The following is a 19,727-nucleotide window of genomic DNA, read 5'->3' on the forward strand; positions in this document are numbered from 1 at the left end:
ACACAGGACCGGATGCCTGAGGTGCTAGAACTCACAGATTTGCCCATGTTTGTCCACCTGTCACATCCTGTGTGACACCCAGACTGTAAGCTCACAGGGGAAGTGGCTCTCTTCTTTGTAATATGTCAATACAGCTACCGGCACAGTGAGGCCTGATCCCTGACTCAGGTTTACAGCTATTACCATAATACAAACAACATTACATAATACACTAGCAAGCCTGCAAATACAGGCCAAATTTTCAAAAGAGACTAGTGATTTCAGTGCCCAACATAAGCACCCTCCCTCTGAAAATCAGGCCTCTTTAAAGTGTCTGTCTTGGGCCCTAAAAACTGAGTTCTATTTTTGAAAATGTCAGCAACTGCAACTAAATGCAATTATCTGAATGTCTAATTATTAAAACACAGCTCAATGTCTGTATATTTCCAGATACATTTGTGTCTGCATCTATCTGGTACACCTCATGATTATTTTATTAAGAAAATGTGCAGAATGCTATTTTTAGTTGTATTTCTCTTTAAAAGGCATCAGATGACAAGTTGGAAGTTCTGAAACACACATTTTATGATTAAACAAAGCATAAAACACACTTTGTAAACAGGAGATTAGTGAATAATGAATATCAAACAAATAATATTTTTATTAGAGTACATTGGCTCCCATGAAAAGACGTATATTCGTGTGGCGTGTGATCTACAACCCATTGAAATCAATGAGCCTCTTGAAGAACAACTATTCTCCAAACATTTGGGTGGGGAAAAAAAAATCTATTTGCAAGAATGTTCCTAAAACAGCACATAAAGGGGGCACAAATGTGGTTGAACGGAGCAGCCATTTGGAGTTTGCACGCTGTTTTCATGGTATTTACTAGCACAAATATTCAGATAGATATTTAATAAAATCATGGAAGGGAAAATGGAAATGTTTTATGATGTGCATAATAGTTTGTACAAAATATGTGGCTGTGAATATGAGCCAGCTTTTCAAGCTTAGGCACATGCAGTTACACATGTACATATCCATATTTGTAGGCATAATTGTTTTTTTCTTCATGCAAACTTGGGTTTTCGTGTTCTACTCCGGCAGCAGCAGAATTACCATTCACTTTTGTATTCCATTATATACAGCAATAAAATAGCCAGACTAAACATTTCACAAGCAACTGAACAGGTTAACTAAGATGGAAATGTTCATCCACTTTTGGCACTTTTGCTTATCTCCATGCGCCATTAAGACTCTCTTCCCAGGGATGTCCAGTGAATGGCAGCATAGGGTCAAAGGATATCTAAAGAATGTGTTCCAATCATCATACACCTTCCAGAGCCCATGTGGCAGGATGCCAAGGTAGCTGCCTGGTTAAAAAATGAATTAAGACATCACACAGGTTATGAAAAAAAAAAACCTCCCCTCAGTATTACAGTGTAAATTTTGCCTGATGAAATAAATCTAAAGTCTATTATTTGGAGTCTGAAAATCTTTTATACATAAAAAATTAGCCTATCAAAAATACATTTTATCCAGCTCTTATTTATATAGCAAAATGCATCCTCCTCTCTGTATAAAACGCAGCCAAGACTTTGCCCTTGTTTCAGGGAGCTCTTACTTGAACTGGTCTTGAGGTTGGCCTGCAGATAAGGAGGCTCCTTGTTAGGAGTCTTGTGAAGAATACACAAATACCAAGTCCAGCCATCAGATGAAGACTACATTCATTAAGTCTGCTCTAACATTGGGCCACTAATGAGCAAAGAAAGTATGTGCCAACCTCACATACCATAGTAGCTACACATCCAGTAACTTCAAAAGAATCGTCCACACCATGCCCAGTCATCTCAACCAGCACCTCCTGAATAGGTTTCTTGAAGTCCTGAGGATTGATGCATTCAGTGGCTCCTAACTCTAGCCTTGGCAAATGTATCTTTGTTGATGTTGATCCCAATGACCCGGGTAGGACCAGCTGCCTTACAGCCAACAACAACGGAGAGGCCAACTCCTCCCAAACCGAAGATGGCACAAGTTGAACCAGGTTTAACCTGCATAACAATAAAACAGGGGACTCCGTAAGAATCCATCCATAAATTGTAGTCCTGGGACACAGAGGGGAAAGTTTTCTGCTACATACAATGCATTAATATGCTAAGAAGGCAATTGTGCCATTTGTCCTTGAACAATGTGTGCGCAAATGCACCTGCACGCACGCACACACACACGTACTCACTTTGGGAGTATTAATGGCAGCCCCATAACCAGTGGAAAATCCACAGACAGACAGACTTTATCCCGAGGAGCAGCAACAACAATTCTTGCTAGGGCAGAATCAGGCACAACTGTGTATTCTGAGAAGGTGCTGACGATCCACAGGAAATGGTGAATCTGCTGGTCTTGTGTGGCATGAGGTTCTGTGAATCAGAGAGGCCGCCAAAAGACATCTGGACTTGTCAGTAATATAAGGCATGACTAATATTGTCAGAATCACTGAGGGTAGGACTCAGGTAATGGAGAAATTGAAACTCATTGTGTCTTCTGCCAGCAGCTGGTGTTGGGATTCAAATAGGAGCAGTGGGGGAGGCCAAGAGGAACAAGACTTTGCTCCTAGAAAAAAAAAAACACGGAACAGATCTTGTCATAAGCATCTTCTGAACCACAGACTCTATATTAACCCCCCAGCAAACAAGTCTGCTGTCTTTTGCAGCTTTCCAATCAAGTTTTCAACAGACAGCATCATACATAGAATAATCTGCTTCATCTATCAGCTGGAGATTGAGAAGGAGAGGTTACTTACCTTACAGTAATTTGAGTTTTTTGAGGCGTTTTGTCTCTACGAGCGTGCCACTATAGATTTGGACATACCTGTATGCTCTCAACTGGAGACTGCAAAGTAGTATTTACGGGCTTGCACCTGCCCAAAATGACGCCTCGTGCTCTAAATGGGGACATATAAGGAGGTGAGATCCTGCCATCCCTCAGTTCTCTCTCGATCATGAAGCCTCACTCCACAGCAGAGAGGAAGGAGGGTGGGAGATGGAGCATCCATCAGGACCAAACATCTCAAAGAACTCAAGTTATTGTGAGGTAAGTACTCTCTCCTTCGAGTATATATCGCTATGGGTGCTCCACCAGAGGAGTCTCACAACTCAGTGAGGAGGTAAGTCCAGGACAGTTCGAAAGACTGCATCATCAAAGGCTGTATAATTTCTGGAAGCAAATAAGATAGTGTAATGCTTGGTAAAAGTCTGGAAAGAAGACCAGGTTGAAGTCCTGCACATTTCTATTATCATGGTGGTAATGTATCAGTGGATGGAAGCACTCTTTTTCTTGACATCCTATAGAATTTATTGCCAAAATGGCCCCACAAGTCCTAGTAACCCCACTAGGGAGGGGATAGAGGAAGGGTCTCCAATGATAGTCATACTTTCTGGGCCTCCAATGTCTGGTAGGATACCCAGGACCCTCTTCATTAGAGGGACTCAGAGGAGTACGACGGTATGGTGTTGGGATGTACCAAGATCTCAAGTCGGATGAATCCTCTCCTGAGCTAAAGTGATAGGGTGGGGGCTTAGGTGTCCTGGCTGGTATATGGAAGGCTAGAAACATAGACAAGTCTCGACTTACAACTGTCTGGACTATACCAGTGAGGGTGCTCTGACAAATCTCTGTAACAGTGGAGACTCAGGCTCATCAGAAATTACAAGATCCTCTGAAGACAGAAATCTTGAATGAGTCATAGGACTCTAGTAGCATATAATCAAGACTTGGGTCAGTACTGGAAGTGGGACTATCAACCTGTGGAATGGAGACTGCGGTGGTATCAGGCAGGCCGCAAGATCCTCCTCACCGAACTGTGGTAAAAGACTGGTACTTGTGGTTATCGCGGTGCTGCAAGAGATTGGTCAGTACCGCTGCAGTAGGTGCTGTGGTGGTAGAGGGCTTTTTCTTATGTGGTACCAATGCCTTGGTACTGAACTCAGCTGGAGCATCCACTGTACCCTTTGAGGGACATGAGGTCTCCCAAGAGTGGGTCTTATGGGATGATCTACCCCTATTCTTTGTTTCTCTGGTTCTTTCAAGTCTTTACCTCCAGGGTCACAGATAAAGCTGTAACAGTAACCGAAGCAGCCTGTGATATTGAGGATGATGTGCCGAGTGGGGAAAGGGGTAGTGGACCCCTCTAAAGTTAGAGCACGTTCCATTAAGGAGCTTTAGTCTAGCCTCCCTGTCTTTTTCAGACCTGCCTTTGAACCAGACAAACAGACAGACTTTACCCTTTGAGGGGATATGGGAGCCCCCCAAACACCACAGGAAACTTGAGCGTCCATCATTGTGGGGAAAAGATCCGTGACAGGTCTAGCAGGGTTTAAACCTTGGGGGTTTAGACATAACATTGTGCTCCAGCACAAATGAAAAGTCCAAAACTGGGAGGAGGCATCCCCTCCCCACCCAAGAGCACAAACGTGTTAAATAAATAAAATAAAGTTTAAAAAGGGGGCTTTCTTCAGTGAGCAAAAAGCAGGGAGCTGAGTATGGCACAAGCAGAAGCTGCAGGCAGTTGAGACGGAACTGAGTGGTGAGAGGCACATGCCTTCCGGTATTCCCTTGTTCAAAACATGAGGTGTTGCTTTGTGCAGGCCTGAAAGCACTACTTTGTAGTGCCCAATCAAAAGCATGCATCCTTTGGTAGAGCACCCTTAGTGCCATGTTTTCAAAGAAGAAGAGATGGTTTCTTCAAGAAATAGCCAATTTTGTACCTCAGAGGGCTGATGAGATGGCTGTGCTTGGATTGTCATTCAGAGCTAAAATTCTTGAATATCTCCAGTTCCCTGGCAGAGTTTTTCCTCAGATTCTGTTCATTCTATTGGGATGATTGTCTGTCTTATGAATTACAAATTTAAAGAGAATCTGGAATAGTTACTAGATTCCATAAAGAAAATCAATGGGCAGGAATACACTGACCATGATAAACATTGCTTCATTTCTATAATTAGGACAGGATCATGGCAGCTACCTGAAATCAGCAGGATGCAGCATTGGTGGACTCAGTTCCATGGATGCAGTTCCTGCTGAGGTCAGAACCCAAAAGAAAATCTGCATCCTTATTTTTATCATATCTGGGTCTCTTTATTCAGAATGCAAAACGTAAGCCTTATCTATTGAAGAGCTGTGATTTATACCCAGATAAAACTCCTGACACATTTCTATATGAACAGTATGTACAGTGGTACAAATCTCATTCTCTATTATTTTATATCTCAATCTAATGGCCTTTTGTCTTAAGTGTTACAGCACTTGTGGCACTGTCTGTATAGATAAGTTATTAGTTCAATAAACTTACCCGTTATCAGTGGTTTCTTTCCACTCTAGCTGTGACAACCATTTTCTGAGTAGTTGGTTAGAAGGGCTTTCCTGTTGCTGGCATTAGTTCTATCCTGAATTCTGCTGCTGTCTGAGAGAAATTCACCTTCATGTCTCACAGGATTTTAAGCATAAATCAAAGTGTTGCCAGACTTCTTATTAAGGTTTCTATATGTGACAGGTCACCAGGAGCAAGTCTGTCATTTGTTAGCACACCTAGTCTGTTAAATCTGATACTTCTCTGCTTTAAAACCAATAGAAGGCATCTACTCTGTATTTCCCTAAGTGCTTTGTGACCAAGAGCTGCATAATAGCTATCCATCAGAGCAATGATAACTCAATGAACAGCAGAGAACCTGTCCTAGGCCCCTGTATTCAGGGACCTGAATGCCAACCATTGTTCTTACCAGTTACTCTGCAGCAGACATGTTTGAACCTGTTTCAGACTATTTAAAAAAATAGATTTCATTCCTCTTTGGCTTGGAAATGGAAACATTTTTAGGATTCATACTTCTGCATCTCAATAGCCCAAACTGAACCATTAAAGGTAAGTTACATAAAAATATAAGGATGGTCTTCCCCATCTCTGTTAACCCTTAGCATCCAGAGCAGTTGCCAGGCACACATCATCTATGACCTAAGGGGTGGATTAAAGTGGGTCCAGACCTCCCCGGGTAAGGTAGGGGACATTAGACAAAATGGTGTGGTATAAAAGAGGATAGCTAAAGTGCTGCAATATCCTAGCATAGACAGGGCAATATATTAGCTATCTCCTTGTACATCCTTTTCCCTAATGTAGACATACTCTAAGCGTATGCCTGCACTTGGAGCTGGGGTCGGTGATTCCCAGCTCAAAGAGGCATAACACAGGGCTAGCTCTGATGGAGCTACTGTGATAAAAATAGAGTGCAGCAGCCTGGGCAGCGGGACATGTACCCAGCTGAGACGACAGGCACGTACTCAGGGTGACTAGCCCGTCCCACGGATCGTGCTGGGTGAGTCTGTCTCCTCCAGCTGGCCATCGGACAAAGGGAGCCCGGTCTCGGAGGCAGAGTAGCAAGTGGCAGAGATAACTGCTGCCTCTTGGCAGGTGCTAGGTTGCCTCCCCTGGGAGGAAGGCAGCATATGGAAGGGATACTTGTCCATCCAGAGATAGTCTGTGCGGCAGGGACAAGGATTTTCTTCCCTATAACGGCGTTGTAGAGCCATCCTGTACATGTATCTACACCCTTAACAGGTGGCATTATACAACTCTACCCAGATGGGTAATCTATCGCATTATCCAACCGATGTGTGTGGCCCTTATCATGGTATCTGCCCACTGCAACCGTTAGTGGATTTTCTTTTCAGAATACCCCCTGGGTGGTAGGGAAGTATTAATGGGGGCCTAAGACATAGAATACAGAAAGAAACTTGCCAGTGGTCACACTAGCAGTCTATGGGTGGGGCAGGACCTGAACCTAGGTCTGAGTAGAGCTGATGGAAATTCTGAAAAATTCCGTTTAGAAAATTTCATTTTTAAATGAACATTTCAAAAATATTTCAAAATAATAGTTTAAATTTTTATTTTAATGGCTTTTCACGTTTATATTATCTTTTATTTTTCCATTATTTCATGACACAGCAGTAGTATCAGTAGTACATAATATATGCCATGTCATAATGACATAAAATGAAAATCTATTTTATAAAAAAAAATTAAGGGCAACTGCTGCAGTACAGACTGAACCATCTTATTTTCTAGATCAAAGCATCTCCTGTTTCTGCTGCAATGGAAGAGTTCAACACATTTTCAGGAAAATTTGTTTTCACAGGAATTTGCATTGAAATAGATACAATTTCCTGAAAACTTTTGGTTTTATCGAAACAGCGTTTTGTGACAGAAAACTGTTTCAATGAAAATTTTCCAACCAGCTTTGCTTCTTAGTCCCACCGCAGTGCCCTATCCACTACTATCCTTCCTACCTGTTACTTGTGCCATGCTGTTAGAATGAAAAAAATCCATGCTCACGCTGGTCACGGAATCCGTGCAGCAAACCTGTCATCAGCCATTGTCCAGCCATGCCAGAAGACAGACAGCAGGCAATGTATGTGGCCTAATTAAACCACAACATTATTCACTTGTCATATCTGGGAGGATCCGACAATAGTACAGTGAAGGTCATCATTGTCTCCTAAATCTTTGCCACATACGCCCCAACCTTGGTCCCAGCCATCCTGTTGCTAGGACCTCGCTGCCCTTCCCTCATAAGAGGATTAAGAGGGCTACAAAAGGAGGGGGTCAGTTTGCCACTGTACAAGATACAGGAGTCCCGAACCCTCATTCCTCATTGGGATGCTTTCCTCTACATCCTTTTCCAATGCACATTATCTGATAGCCATATCCCTTTCATCATGAGTACCCGCACTGGACATTTGCCACAAGTTTTATTTTCTATGTGTTGACATTGTAACATAGCCCCCCACCCCCACCTTACCCTGCTGGGTCTCAAACCTGCTGTGAGGAAGGTGGAAAAATCCAGCCTGCTTTGGCCAACGCCCATGGGAAAAGGGTGACTAATGTGATTCCCACAGTGGATCATGAAGGAACCAGTCCTTTGTTAGACATGATGGGTGAGAGGGTGGGTGCTGCTGGCCTGATCCAGAGGCAAGGAGGCTTCTCTGGGACTGCATGGGATATGAACACCTCCCCTTCCAGTCAGCAGAAAGGGCCGTTTCCCCTCACCCAGGTGGACCAGTCACTTGCAACTCCTCCCCGCTCTGTACAGGTAACCTTTACCCCTTCCTTCACTGCTGCTACCAGTGCCGGTGGAGCCCTTAAAAGGGCAACAACCCCTTTTCTTCCAGCCAGACAAACAAGGACCCACCGCAGAAAGTTGAGGTGAGCACATCGTGAGAGAACACGGTCTGGTCTGCAGTAGCAAAATATTAAAAAGGAAACATCTCTCGCCCCCCTTCCACCAAATATATTGTGTCTCTCCAGCCAATTTATCTTTGTCCCTCTTTTCAGCTCCCACTATACCCTGCACTCCCAGAAGCCATGCTCCATCAGGCTATGCTCTGCCCACCAGTATCCCTGCATCTATTCTCTGTTCTTAATCAATTCTGTTCCCCCCAGGCTACTACTTCTCTATCCCCTCCCTCCACAGACTCCAAATCCCGTTGCTGTTACCATCCTTCAGTTTCCTGTAGGACTCCAACCGCTCATCACTTGCCCCTTTGAGACCACCCACTGATCCTATGCTGCGCTCTGCACTCTCCTCCCTACAGCAAAACTGATGTGTCCTTCCTTTGCCCCCGGCCCTGTTTTATTTAACTGGGCGGGTCTTTGTACCAAAGAAGGGCTGATCTCAGACTCAGCAACTACCTCCCTCATTCCTATGGTTGGAAAGCCATGAACAATTCCGTTATTGGTGCTCCCCGGCTTCCCCATAGGAAGAGCCAAAACAGAGGAATCATCCTGCTCCAGGCTCCCTATCATGCTTATTGCCTCATAGAACAGTCAGAACAGCTCCACTCCTGCAGTGAGGCAGTAGTGATCAGTGGGGGATCTGCTCAGCAGCTGCAGCAGTTGAGACAGAGCAGAAGAGCTGAGTGTTTCCTGCTATATGGGAAGAGGAGCACAGTGATTAAGATCCAGGCCTGGAGGTAAGATAGGGTTCTATTCCTATCTCTGCCATACCCAGGACCACACAGGAAGACTAAGTCAATTTGTGGCTTGTCCTACGCTAATATGCAAGAAAGGGAAACAAAGAGCCTTCCCCTCTCATGGAGAGCAGCTCCAGTCAGTCAGTATAAATCCCTGAGCGCAAGGACAGCTCCATACTTTTGTTGCTGGTGCAGCTAGCTACCTTAAAGGACGGGGAGCCACGCCTGAAACCCAGTGTGAACATCCACATGAGAGAAACTGGAACCCAAGAGCATACTTTTTATGCTGCTCAGGTACTTAAGAACATTGAACACAAAAGGTTAAATTAGAAACCACTGGGGTGAGGGAAGCACCTCTTACCTGTGGAATCTGCAAGCTTTTCCGCTCTTCCAGTCAGTCAATTCATCATAGCAAAGCCAGAAGAGTCAGCTAGTTGTTTTTAAACAGCTTAAAGATGTACCACAATGCCACAGTAAGGGAAGATTCAGGAAATATAGGACTAAATGCTTTACTCAAGAGATCATCATCATCATGTTCTTATTTCGCCTCTGGTGTTTAGGGCGGTGACGAAGCTCCTCCATGCCTGTCTGTTTCTTCCAAGTCTTTCAATGGTTCCCCAGCTGTGCCACAGGTATAGATGCATTAAAAGACTGAGGTTCTCAGATACTGGGGAACTGCAGGGATTGGAGGGGCAGAGAAGTACTTAAGATAGATTTAGGCTCCGATTGTGCAAGTAACTTAAGCATGTACACTTTATGTTAGGCATGTGTTTAAGTGTCTTACTGAATATGGGCCTTAGTTCAGTGGTTTTCAAACTTTTTTTCTGGTGACCCAGTTGAAGAAAATTGTTGATGCCCGCGACCCAACAGAGCTGGGGATGAGGGGGTTTGGGCTGTGGGAGGGGCTCAGGGCTGGAGCAGAGGGTTTGGGTGTGGCAGTGAGGTCTGTGGGGTGGGTCCAGGGATGAGGGGATTAGAGTGCAGGGGGGCTCAGGGATAGGGCTGGGGCAGGGGGTTGGAGTGCAGGACGGGGTCAGGGCTGGGGGTGCAGGCTCTGGGGTGGGGCTGGGATGGGGGGTTTGGAGTGCAAGAAGGGGCTCCATGTCTGGGGGGCTCAGGGCTGGGGTAGGGGATGAGGCACAGGCTTATCTCGGGTGGCTTCCGGTCAGTGGCGCAGCGGAAGTGCTTAGGCAGGCTTCCTGCCTGTCCTGGCACCGTGGACCGTGTTGTGCCTCGGAAGTGGCCAGCAGCTGATCTGGCTCCTAGGTGGAGGCGCACAAGTGGCTCCGAGCTGTTCTTGCCCGCAGGCACCGCCCCCTCCCCCCAGCTCCCATTGGCCAGGAACCAGCCATTGGGAGTCCGGAGCTAGTGCTCAGGATTGGGGCAGCACACAGAGCCCCATGGTCCCCCCGCCTAGGAGCCGGACCTGCTGCTGGCTACTTCCTGGACGCAGCGCAGTATCAGAACAGGTAGGAACTAGCCTGCCTTAGCCGGGCAGCACCGTCAATGGGACATTTAACGGCCCAGACAGCGGTGCTGACCAGAGCCACCATGACCCAGCGCCTTACATTCCATGACACAGTACTGGACCTGCAGTTTGAAAACTACTGTCTTAGTTCATAGTGGCTGAAAATGTCCTTTTGATCAGTGATTCTGTTCTCATCTGGGCACTGTCTCCACTCTACTCCATACTGGGTTTGTAAGACAAAAATCTAGAAAGGCACTCTCAATTAAAATCTAAAAAGTTTGGGTATTCTTGTGCATACACAGTATTTTACAGGCATATAAGCAACAATGGCAGAAACCTCTGGCACCATGCGTATTATTTCATTAAAATATATTAGAAGCTCTTTCTGGGCAAAGTGTTACATTTTAGATTTAACTGGAGTGTAATCAAAACCTGGCACTAAAACTATTGCAACATTATGAAGAGAAAATACTAACTAGGGCAAGGTAGGTGTTTTGGCAACAGGCAACTGTAGCATGTTATTTTAGCATTTCTAAACATAAATGTTGCTGCAGACAATGTGGGGGTGTTTTTTCTTTTACGTAAAACAATTTTAGGAGTGGAAATATAGTTGAAAATCACCTGACAAGTTCAAGCAGATCTAAGGTGCTGCTTTCGTGATTTCTTTTCAATAATGCTGATGTCACTGTTCCCATCTATAGCTGCTGAAAATCTGTGCTTTTCATGGAGCAAGGACTCCTCAGACTAGTTTGTTAAAGGCTGCTTTTTTTCCAGATTATTATTTTCCACAACTGATCAATAGTTAAATGTGTAACATAAGATAGGCCATAGGGAAAAAAAGTGACGTTTAAATAAAGACTGTAGTGAGCTGTAAGCTTAACGCATCCTTAATCAAATGACATTTACTTTTAAATGAATTACAGGTCAGGACTGAAAACTATATTAATTAGAAGGATTATTTAAAATTTTTAAAATATGCTCTTCAGATCATTTCAATTTGCAATATTGTTTGTTTCCTCTGAATACTGTAGGAACATACAGCAGGCTCTTTCGTAAAATACACACACACAAAACAAAAGCCCTCCGGATTCACAGAGCACAGCGCAGATCCTCTCTTTATTCCAACGCTTCACAAAAGGCTCCTTTGATTTCAAAGATTTTTCAGGAAGTTGAAGTGCCCTTGTTAACTCAGCACTCTGCAACAAAGTGCATTGCTCACTCGTGTTACACACTGGAATCATGTTGGGGGTGTTCCTTCAAGTCTATGACAAACACCAGAGGGTGCTGCAGTGCTGAATTCTGAACTTGTGGGGCGTGTCTGAGTGGGGCAGGGTAAAGGTACAAAATGGTGTATGAAGAACAGAAGAGTGAAAAACCTCAGGAACTTCACATAAAACCATATTTAGATTCCTTGGGGAGGTGAAGGGCTGCTTTGCTATGGCCAAGGGTACTAGAACTAGCTGAAATTTTTCAAATGACAAATACTGTTATAATAATAAAAAAACGTTCTGTTCAGTTGCTGTCACAGCCTCATCTCCTCATTTCCGTGCCTTTGTTAACAATTCCCTCTTCTCCCTCACTCCCAAGCTGTAGGTCGCAGCATGGAGAGGAAAGGCGGTCTCCCGGGGTCAGGCACAGGTGTCTAGGTAGAAAGACACAGTCTGGCACAGGTGTCTAGGTAGGGGGCAGGTAGTGATCTACACTAAGAAAAGGGATCGCACTGGCGACTTTTCCCTTAGATCAGGGGAGAGCCAGGGACCGATTGGGACTCGAGTCACTGTCTGGTCCCTGGTCTGCTCCCAGAGTGGCAGGGTTGTGCTGGTTCTTTTCTGGGGCTTGTGACAAATCCACGAGACATTAATTTGAAGTGTATCGCCTCCTCCTGAGATCCAGAGGATACAAACACCGATGTGAAAAATTAAGGCTAGAGAGATATTCAAGGCTCTAAAACTATCACAGATCCTACTTGCATCCTGGTAACCAGGAAGTGAGGCATCAAAACCCCTTGACATATATATTTTCAGTTACCTGAGAAAGCAGCCTCACCCTTGACATATGATCTACATCAGTGGTTCTCAAAGCCGGTCTGCCGTGTGTTCAGGGAAAGCCCCTGGCGGGCCAGACCGGTTTGTTTACCTGCCACATCCACATGTTCAGCTGATTGCAGCACCCAGTGGCTGCGGTTTGGTGCTCCAGGCCAATGAGGGCTGCGGGAAGCGGCGTGGGCCAAGGGATGTGCTGGCCGTCCTTCCCGCAGCCCCTATTGGCCTGGAGTGGCCAACTCCGGCCACTGGGAGCTGCGATCGGCTGAACATGTGGATGCGGCAGGTAAACAAACCGGTCCAGCCCACCAGGGGCTTTCCCTGAACAAGCTGCGGACCGGCTTTGAGAACCACTGCTCTATATTATATGTAAGTTTTTCTGTTGACATCGTTTCATTACACTAAGAGCGAGGAATGTACAAATGACAGCGTGAGCTACGCATTCTGTGGTCAGTTTATCTGCTCTCTCTTAATCTTTAGTTATATTTAAGGCTAAGATTTAGTCATGGGTATTTTTAATAAAAGACATGGACGGGAGCTGGTGGGGGGGGGGGAAGAGAGGAGACGGACTACAGGGGAAGGGCCACTGCTGTGGGCACGTGTCTGGTGCGGGCTGCTGCTGGCCCAAGCAGCTGGCTTCAGAGCCTCTCCAGCAGCAGCCAGAGTGGCTGTCCCTGGGGCCACCTGAGCAGCTGACCCCGGAGCCAGCTGCTTGGGCAGCCATGGGGTCAGCCACACTGGCCACCACAGAAGTCATGGAGGTCACGGAAAGTCACCAAATCCGTGACTTCTGCGACCTCTGTGACAAACACGGAGCCCTAGTTATACTCCTTTGAAGTTTTCCAGTTTCTATTCTACTACCACTACAGGAAGCATTTCCAATAAAGGACATGAGATTTCCTCAGTAAATGTCCATCAGTGAAGTCAAGCTGAGTGATTTTTTGAGTTCCTCAATGTGGATAGGCTCCCACGGATAAAACACCACAACTTTTCTCTTCTCAGTCATGAGAAAGCCGTTGTCATTAAACCTCCCTGGTATATTCCCTACATCCAGCCAAACAAAAGGAGTGATTGCTGTGGTCTGCAGAACAAACGTATACAGGTCACCTTGCTGAGAAATAGTGGCCTGAAAGAGGAAGAAAAATAAAGTTAGTATTATTACAGAAGTCTGTGTAGTAAAAACAACTTCACCAATCAGTGTAAAAGTTGTAGGCCAGTGTAACGGAAGGTATTTTGAAAATACATTTGTTAAAATTATTTTTCTCCTCTCCACCTCCTTTATGGAATGTTCTATATAATTTAATAGGGATAAAGCCGATAAGATTCTATACAAAGCATCCCAGAAACCTACAGAACTTAACAGAGATTTATGGCCTTGCTACAGAATACTATAGGCTGGTTTAAAAATTCTATCGAATGTTATCATTATTTACTTTCCATAAGGACAGTTCCTCTAAAAATAATGGGATAAAGTCTATACTGACTTACACCCAGTGCAATCCTATCAAAGTCACAAGGTGCTAGATAGATTTATTCTCGTGGCAAAACATTTCTCTCAACCCATACATTCAGATATTAAGGTTGTTGTCCCTTCTTGCTACATCAGTAATAAAAATCCGTGGAAGTAAAAGAAGAATAAATCAGGGCAATGTAGCAGGTCACCTACTGCTAGTGTAAGAAAGGAGGGTCTTTAAACTATATTTAGAATTGATACATAAGGCATGCTGTGAGATCTCAGAAATAGGTTTAACGTTTTACTGTAAACTTTTCAGTAATAACACTCTACACAGTCTAAAAACACAACTAGATACATTTTCACTCAACATTTTTCTTTTACAGAAGCATCTCTCTTCTGAACATTAATGGTACATTAAAAATCAGCAAGTTACATATTAAATATATACTAAATAAATGTTATGACAAAAAACCTGCTTTTTTTTTTTTAGTTCGTAAGAGAAACAGCATACTCTGGATTATTCTGTTTTCACAGTTAGATTTGCAGTATATTTTAAATAATATACTTTTGAAGTGAAACCTACCCCAGAACAAAGATACAAAAAGTAGCATTTGTGTTAACAAAGATATTTTAAAATGAGATTATGATCAGAAAAGTGACACTGTAAAAAAAAAAAAAAAAAAAAGCGCCACCTTTTTACCCAACATATCTTCTACGTACATATACTCTAAATCATATTTTCTTACTTTACTGACAAAATTAATGCTATTATGTTTTTCTCCTGCTAGACAACACAGCTATGGGAGAATAAGCAGAATTTGCATAATCACGAGACTCATAAACTAAATTCTAACTGCAGAGCTTTTATTATTGGCGATGTCAGCTAGAAAGAATCTGTCTTTTCAGATTCCAGATTGAATCTGTAGTCCTGTGTGAAAAAAAAAAAAAAATGGGGCAATTCTTTTCCTGTGCACGTTGGTGTGAGAGGCGAATCAGACCCACTTTTTTATTTGTTAACTGAACAAATCTGATCTGGAATCACAGAGGCAACACAGTGTAAACCCATCCTGCTTTTTAGAGTGTCTTTTCTGTGACTACTGAGGAAGAGTTTTCGAGTAAGGAGGCACGGAGAGCAGCAGCAACGACAGTCAGAGTAACATGGTAGAAAGGGAGTCTGAGAATCTAAGGCAGCAGGCAGTTCTGGGGGAAATAGCCAATAAAGTAAATAATTGTACTTATCACTTACATTGCTTTTCATGCAGACACAAGGATTGAAATGATGTACAGATATTGGAAAGTAACTGTAAAGCCATTATGCAAATCAGAACTCCTTAGCTGGAGTGCAGAATTTTGTATAATGCAGAAATAACCATACAAAGTTGCATGTCAGTCATGCCACAACATCCCTGGGACAGCAGAGGCAATTCCATTGTAATATCATTACCAATAACTGGTATTCTGTTCGGCATTTACCGTATTACTAGCAGTTAACGCTGGAAACTGATACTAGTCAGAAGTTGGAATACCTGTCACAGTGCCATTTGTTAACTGGGGACAAAAAAAGAGACGAAGACGGAGACGCTGCATCAAACAAGTGGGATGTACTCTGATCGACTGAAATGCAGCCTTTATATAAAAGGGGGGGGACCTAGTGATGTTTAGGCATTTCTTCAGAAACAACCAGTGAAGAAGAAAAACTCACTTTGAACTCCTCTGTGCAGAGATTCAGAAAAGCTACTGCCAAATGATTGAAGAGCAAAAGACATCACGTTATAGACACCACCCCCACCCCTCACAACTCCACAGCAGACAAGCTTGGCAGGACTAAAGAAAGTAACTTAGGACAGCTGGTGCTTACACTGAGCTGTGCTTTCTCCAATCCCACCGCATCCTTCAGCGAAGATAGAAAGTGAGAGTTGCCAGGACTATGGAGATCGCCTTTTCCCATAAGGTAGAAGGTGACAACACAGCTTTGCCTGGTACAATTCCCACATCTTTTCAGCAGGTCATTTACGGGTTCCTTGTAAATTGGGGCAGCACTCCCTGCCTTAAGGGTCACACCCTCTTTAGCAAGGGTACACACTGGCTCCATAGAACTCCACTGGTGCACACGGACCTGTGACAGAGATTAAGGGGGTCAAACTGTTAACAGAGAAAACAATACCACTACAAAAATATCCCTACATCCCAGATTTTCCAGCTACTCACAGAATGAGACATTTTCCTGGAAGTACATGGCACACAGCCTCAAGATGATTTCTACCCCAGACAAGAAGAGACTTTGCAAAGATTAAAATAATAACGAATATAAATATTACCCATTTTACTATTTAAACTAAGCAACAATTCTGTCTCAAATAGCCTGAACATGTTGATCTTTAGGACATGCTGCAAAGCTCTTTTCTAGCTGATGCCAGGGGTGGCTGGATTGCGGTGTATTAGGGACTGGAATTGTTGGGGTAAGGGTTTATTGCCTCCCCTCCCTTTTCTGGTTCAGGAAATTGCTGGCTGTGCTTATTTAAAGTTGACCTGTATTACCTGAGACCTGCAGCGATGCCTAGAGCTTTTGTATAGAGAATTTTAATATATTTGATCAATAGAAATGAGAAGCCGTGATTTTAAGTGGAATCCCTGGAATTGTGTTAACACAATGAAATACAACTTTGCCAGAGGACCTCATTTGTATCAACAGGAACAGCCTCCTGTACAAAAACTGTGATCCATTTGGCTTACTTTTAGCATGAGGTAACTGCAAAAGAGCAGATGTGAAAGAATACATGAAGAGGCACTCGACCACAAGAGGTGCTAGCAGCCAGAAAAAGATCCTAAAGCTCCTCCTAATCACTCTTTTTCACAAATTTAAAATGTTCTTGAACTGCTAATCAAAAAATCTATACTAGAAGTGAATACTAGACACGTGCCTCTCTAACTACACAAGAGCTTTGGAATTACAGACACAGGCTTAAACTCAGACCAGAGACAAGCAACTCCACAAAGTGCAGCTCTGCTCTGAAAAGTGGCTTTGCAAAAACAGCACTGTGTTTTTCACGTTGATTATTTTTTTGCAGCTTACAAGAGTTTTTTGTTGTTATTTGTTTATTTTTAAACTGCCACCCCTGTAAACTGAAAGAATCTGCAAGGTCTTGCGGACAGGGCAGTGGACTGAGAATCAGGAGACAAGTTCTAGTCCCAGCTCTCCCAGTGACCTACTGTTTGACCTGGGACAAGTCACTTCTCCATTCTGTGCCTGCTTACTTTCCCACCCTTTGTCTATCTTGTCTATTTATACTGTAGATGTTTCAACTCAGGAACTGTCTCTTGCAATGTATTTTTATACAGTACTCAATACAATGGGGCCCCGATCTCATCTGGGGCCTGTAAGTGCTACTGTCATACAAATAATAAATAATAATAAACCAAGCAACTATGGAATCTGAAAGTCAAACAGGATTCTTTCTGGCCCATGCATAATATTGCCCTTATACACATGTGCATAATCCTATAACCTTCTGCGGGATCACTCAGATGTAGCTTGGGGCATAATTTTAGGATAATAGGGTTGCATAGGAGGCCTGCAATTGAAACTGAGTTACCAGTTCTGTTGATGCCTCACAAGTCACAAAATAATCCAGTGTATTTTCTCAGAGCTGCATTGGTTCAGGAAGGCTAACAGTAATTATAAATAATAATAAAATAAAATAATAACAACAACTTTTTTCACTAGGGTCTGCAGATCTAACTCTAAATACACCCAGGGCCTGAATCTGTAATCTGAATTACAAGATGAAATTTTTTAATTTGTTTCTTATTTAAACTTAATCACCTTTTACAGCTGGACTGTATTTTTAGTGGAGTTATTATTTCTTTACCATTTAAAATTTAAGACTCAAGGTTCCTTCCAGCCTTATGTTTCTATAATTCTATGATCCTATATACACTGCGGTAGCACCCTCAGGTTAGGGCCCAACTGCGCTAAGCACTGTACAGAGATATAGTTCGTGACGGTCTCTGCCCCAGAGAACTCTCGGTCTAAAAAACAAGACAAAATAGGAGGATTAATTAACCCATTTATACCAGGACTCAGTTCAGCCCACAATCACATTCCGAACAAACTCTCAGAAGCTGAAGCACTGGTGCAGGGGAGAGCTGATAGGGCTGGACACGGACTTACTGGATCGCTGTTCCATATCCAAGCACTTATTTATATTTGTCTATTCTTTTCCCTAGCAGGAGGTGACCTTTTTGACAGACAGAAGGCAGCACTTACTTGGAGCGTCAGCTCACAGTCTGAATGAAGATCCGACACACCGTAGATGTGCAGCACGCCGTCATCTTCATATCCCACAGGCAACAGTGGGGCAAAGAAATGCTGGGCAAAGTAATGGAGCATTTTCCACTTGCCCCCATACTCTGAGTATTAAAGAAAGCACGATTCAGACACAATCTGAGATTGGCTGTGAACATGTAGGGCATGATCCCGCCCCAGTGCATAGGTTATGATACTGCAACTTCCTCTCCCCGTTTCTGGTGGGCCTGGCCCACACCAGGGTCTGGGGGAGAGAAAGGTAGGATCTATGGTCTGGTCTTCTCCACACCTTTTCTTGCTCCCTTTGGGGGAGGATATGCAACCTTAGGGGCACAAAGAGGAAGCAGCTCCTGCACTCCCTCAAGCACAGTAATTGCAGCTGTCCCTGGATCTTGTGTAGGGCAAACGCAGAAAGATAGGAGGCACTTTATGCCCACTCTCTCCCCTTTCTATATACCCCCACAAGGGCCCAAGACAATCTGGCCGATCGTGTGGTGACCAAGAATTCAATTGTTTTACATAGGTTGACAGTAGTAATAACTGAAGCTGATGTGCTGCTCAAACCCTCCCACTAAATTTACCAGAATAGCAAAATAACACAGAAAAAAATCAATCAATAATACACTGGGCCATGTGTTATATTAATGGTATGAGAAAATCTTGTGGGTTTTTTTTGTTTGTTTTTTTTTTAAACCAGCATGTGGGGTTTTTATTTTTCATGTCACTGATCCAGGCTTCTGATGTTTGGCCCCTGGTGAACAGTTCCCAGCAGTCCATACTCCCACTGGCTGCTGCCCTGAGGCTGTTGTCCCTCCCTGGCCAGTCTGTGCTGTCCCAGCCGGTGGGAAGGCAGCGCCCTCACTTGAAGATCTTTCCCTGGTTGAAGGCTTTGCCGACATGTTTGAATTCGCCCTCCCACGTGAAATACTCTGTGACCAGCGTCTTGCACTCCTCACTGTCTGCATCCATCTTCCTCCAGGTATAGGACTCATAATGCACTTGCCAGTCAGGGCTCAATGGGAAGGCCAGCTCCTGGCCGCGGAAGACCCAGATGCCGGAGATGGTGCTGTCGTTGGTGCCGAAGAGGATGACGCTGAAAAAAGCGTTCTTCCACAGTTTGTCCAGGCGCTGGAACATGCCTGAGATGAGGTTGCAGCTCATGAAGGTCTTGCTGGTGTTGCTGGGTTTACAAATCTCTCTGATTCATTTTGAGGTTCACAATACCAGTTTGAGTTCTACAAACCTTTGGTTACTGTAATTAACATTCCTCTCAGGGTGATTCAATTTAAAAAAAAAAAAAAGCATACATGCTATACATAGGGATAGAAGAATCACCACTACAAAGGACTGGCATAAGTGTGTACCATGTATTTAGCATGTACAGTTAGACAAAATCTGCTGTCAGTTATGCTGTTGCAAATCCAGAGTAACCCATTGGCTTTAGTAAGGTTACTACAGACT

At 43.9% G+C, this 19,727-nt stretch overlaps 1 protein-coding gene and 1 pseudogene across 7 annotated transcripts in view; both read right to left on the reverse strand.

The window, feature by feature from the left end:
- Positions 1-315: 315 nt before the first annotated feature.
- Positions 316-9,937, reverse strand: LOC144263946 (alcohol dehydrogenase 1-like; annotated as a pseudogene). The gene is made up of 5 exons (XR_013345881.1): positions 9,356-9,937; positions 5,327-5,437; positions 2,216-2,589; positions 1,772-2,030; positions 316-1,352 (listed from the first exon to the last, which is right to left on the reverse strand). The product of XR_013345881.1 is annotated as an alcohol dehydrogenase 1-like (transcript).
- A 2,695-nt stretch (positions 9,938-12,632) lies between these two features.
- MANBA (mannosidase beta) overlaps positions 12,633-19,727 on the reverse strand; it is an 82,239-nt gene continuing 75,144 nt past the window's right edge. For all 6 annotated transcript variants that reach the window (XM_077815085.1, XM_077815082.1, XM_077815081.1 and 3 more), the window contains 3 exons: positions 18,228-18,370; positions 15,819-16,076; positions 12,633-13,630 (listed from right to left, as the gene is read on the reverse strand). In XM_077815085.1, coding sequence (XP_077671211.1) covers positions 13,406-13,630; positions 15,819-16,076; positions 18,228-18,370 — 626 coding nt within the window. In that variant the 3' untranslated portion in view covers positions 12,633-13,405. The remainder of the gene's footprint in view (positions 13,631-15,818; positions 16,077-18,227; positions 18,371-19,727) is intronic.

This window comes from Eretmochelys imbricata, chromosome 4 (genome assembly GCF_965152235.1).
Source record: "Eretmochelys imbricata isolate rEreImb1 chromosome 4, rEreImb1.hap1, whole genome shotgun sequence".
Lineage (NCBI taxonomy): Eukaryota > Metazoa > Chordata > Testudines > Cheloniidae > Eretmochelys > Eretmochelys imbricata.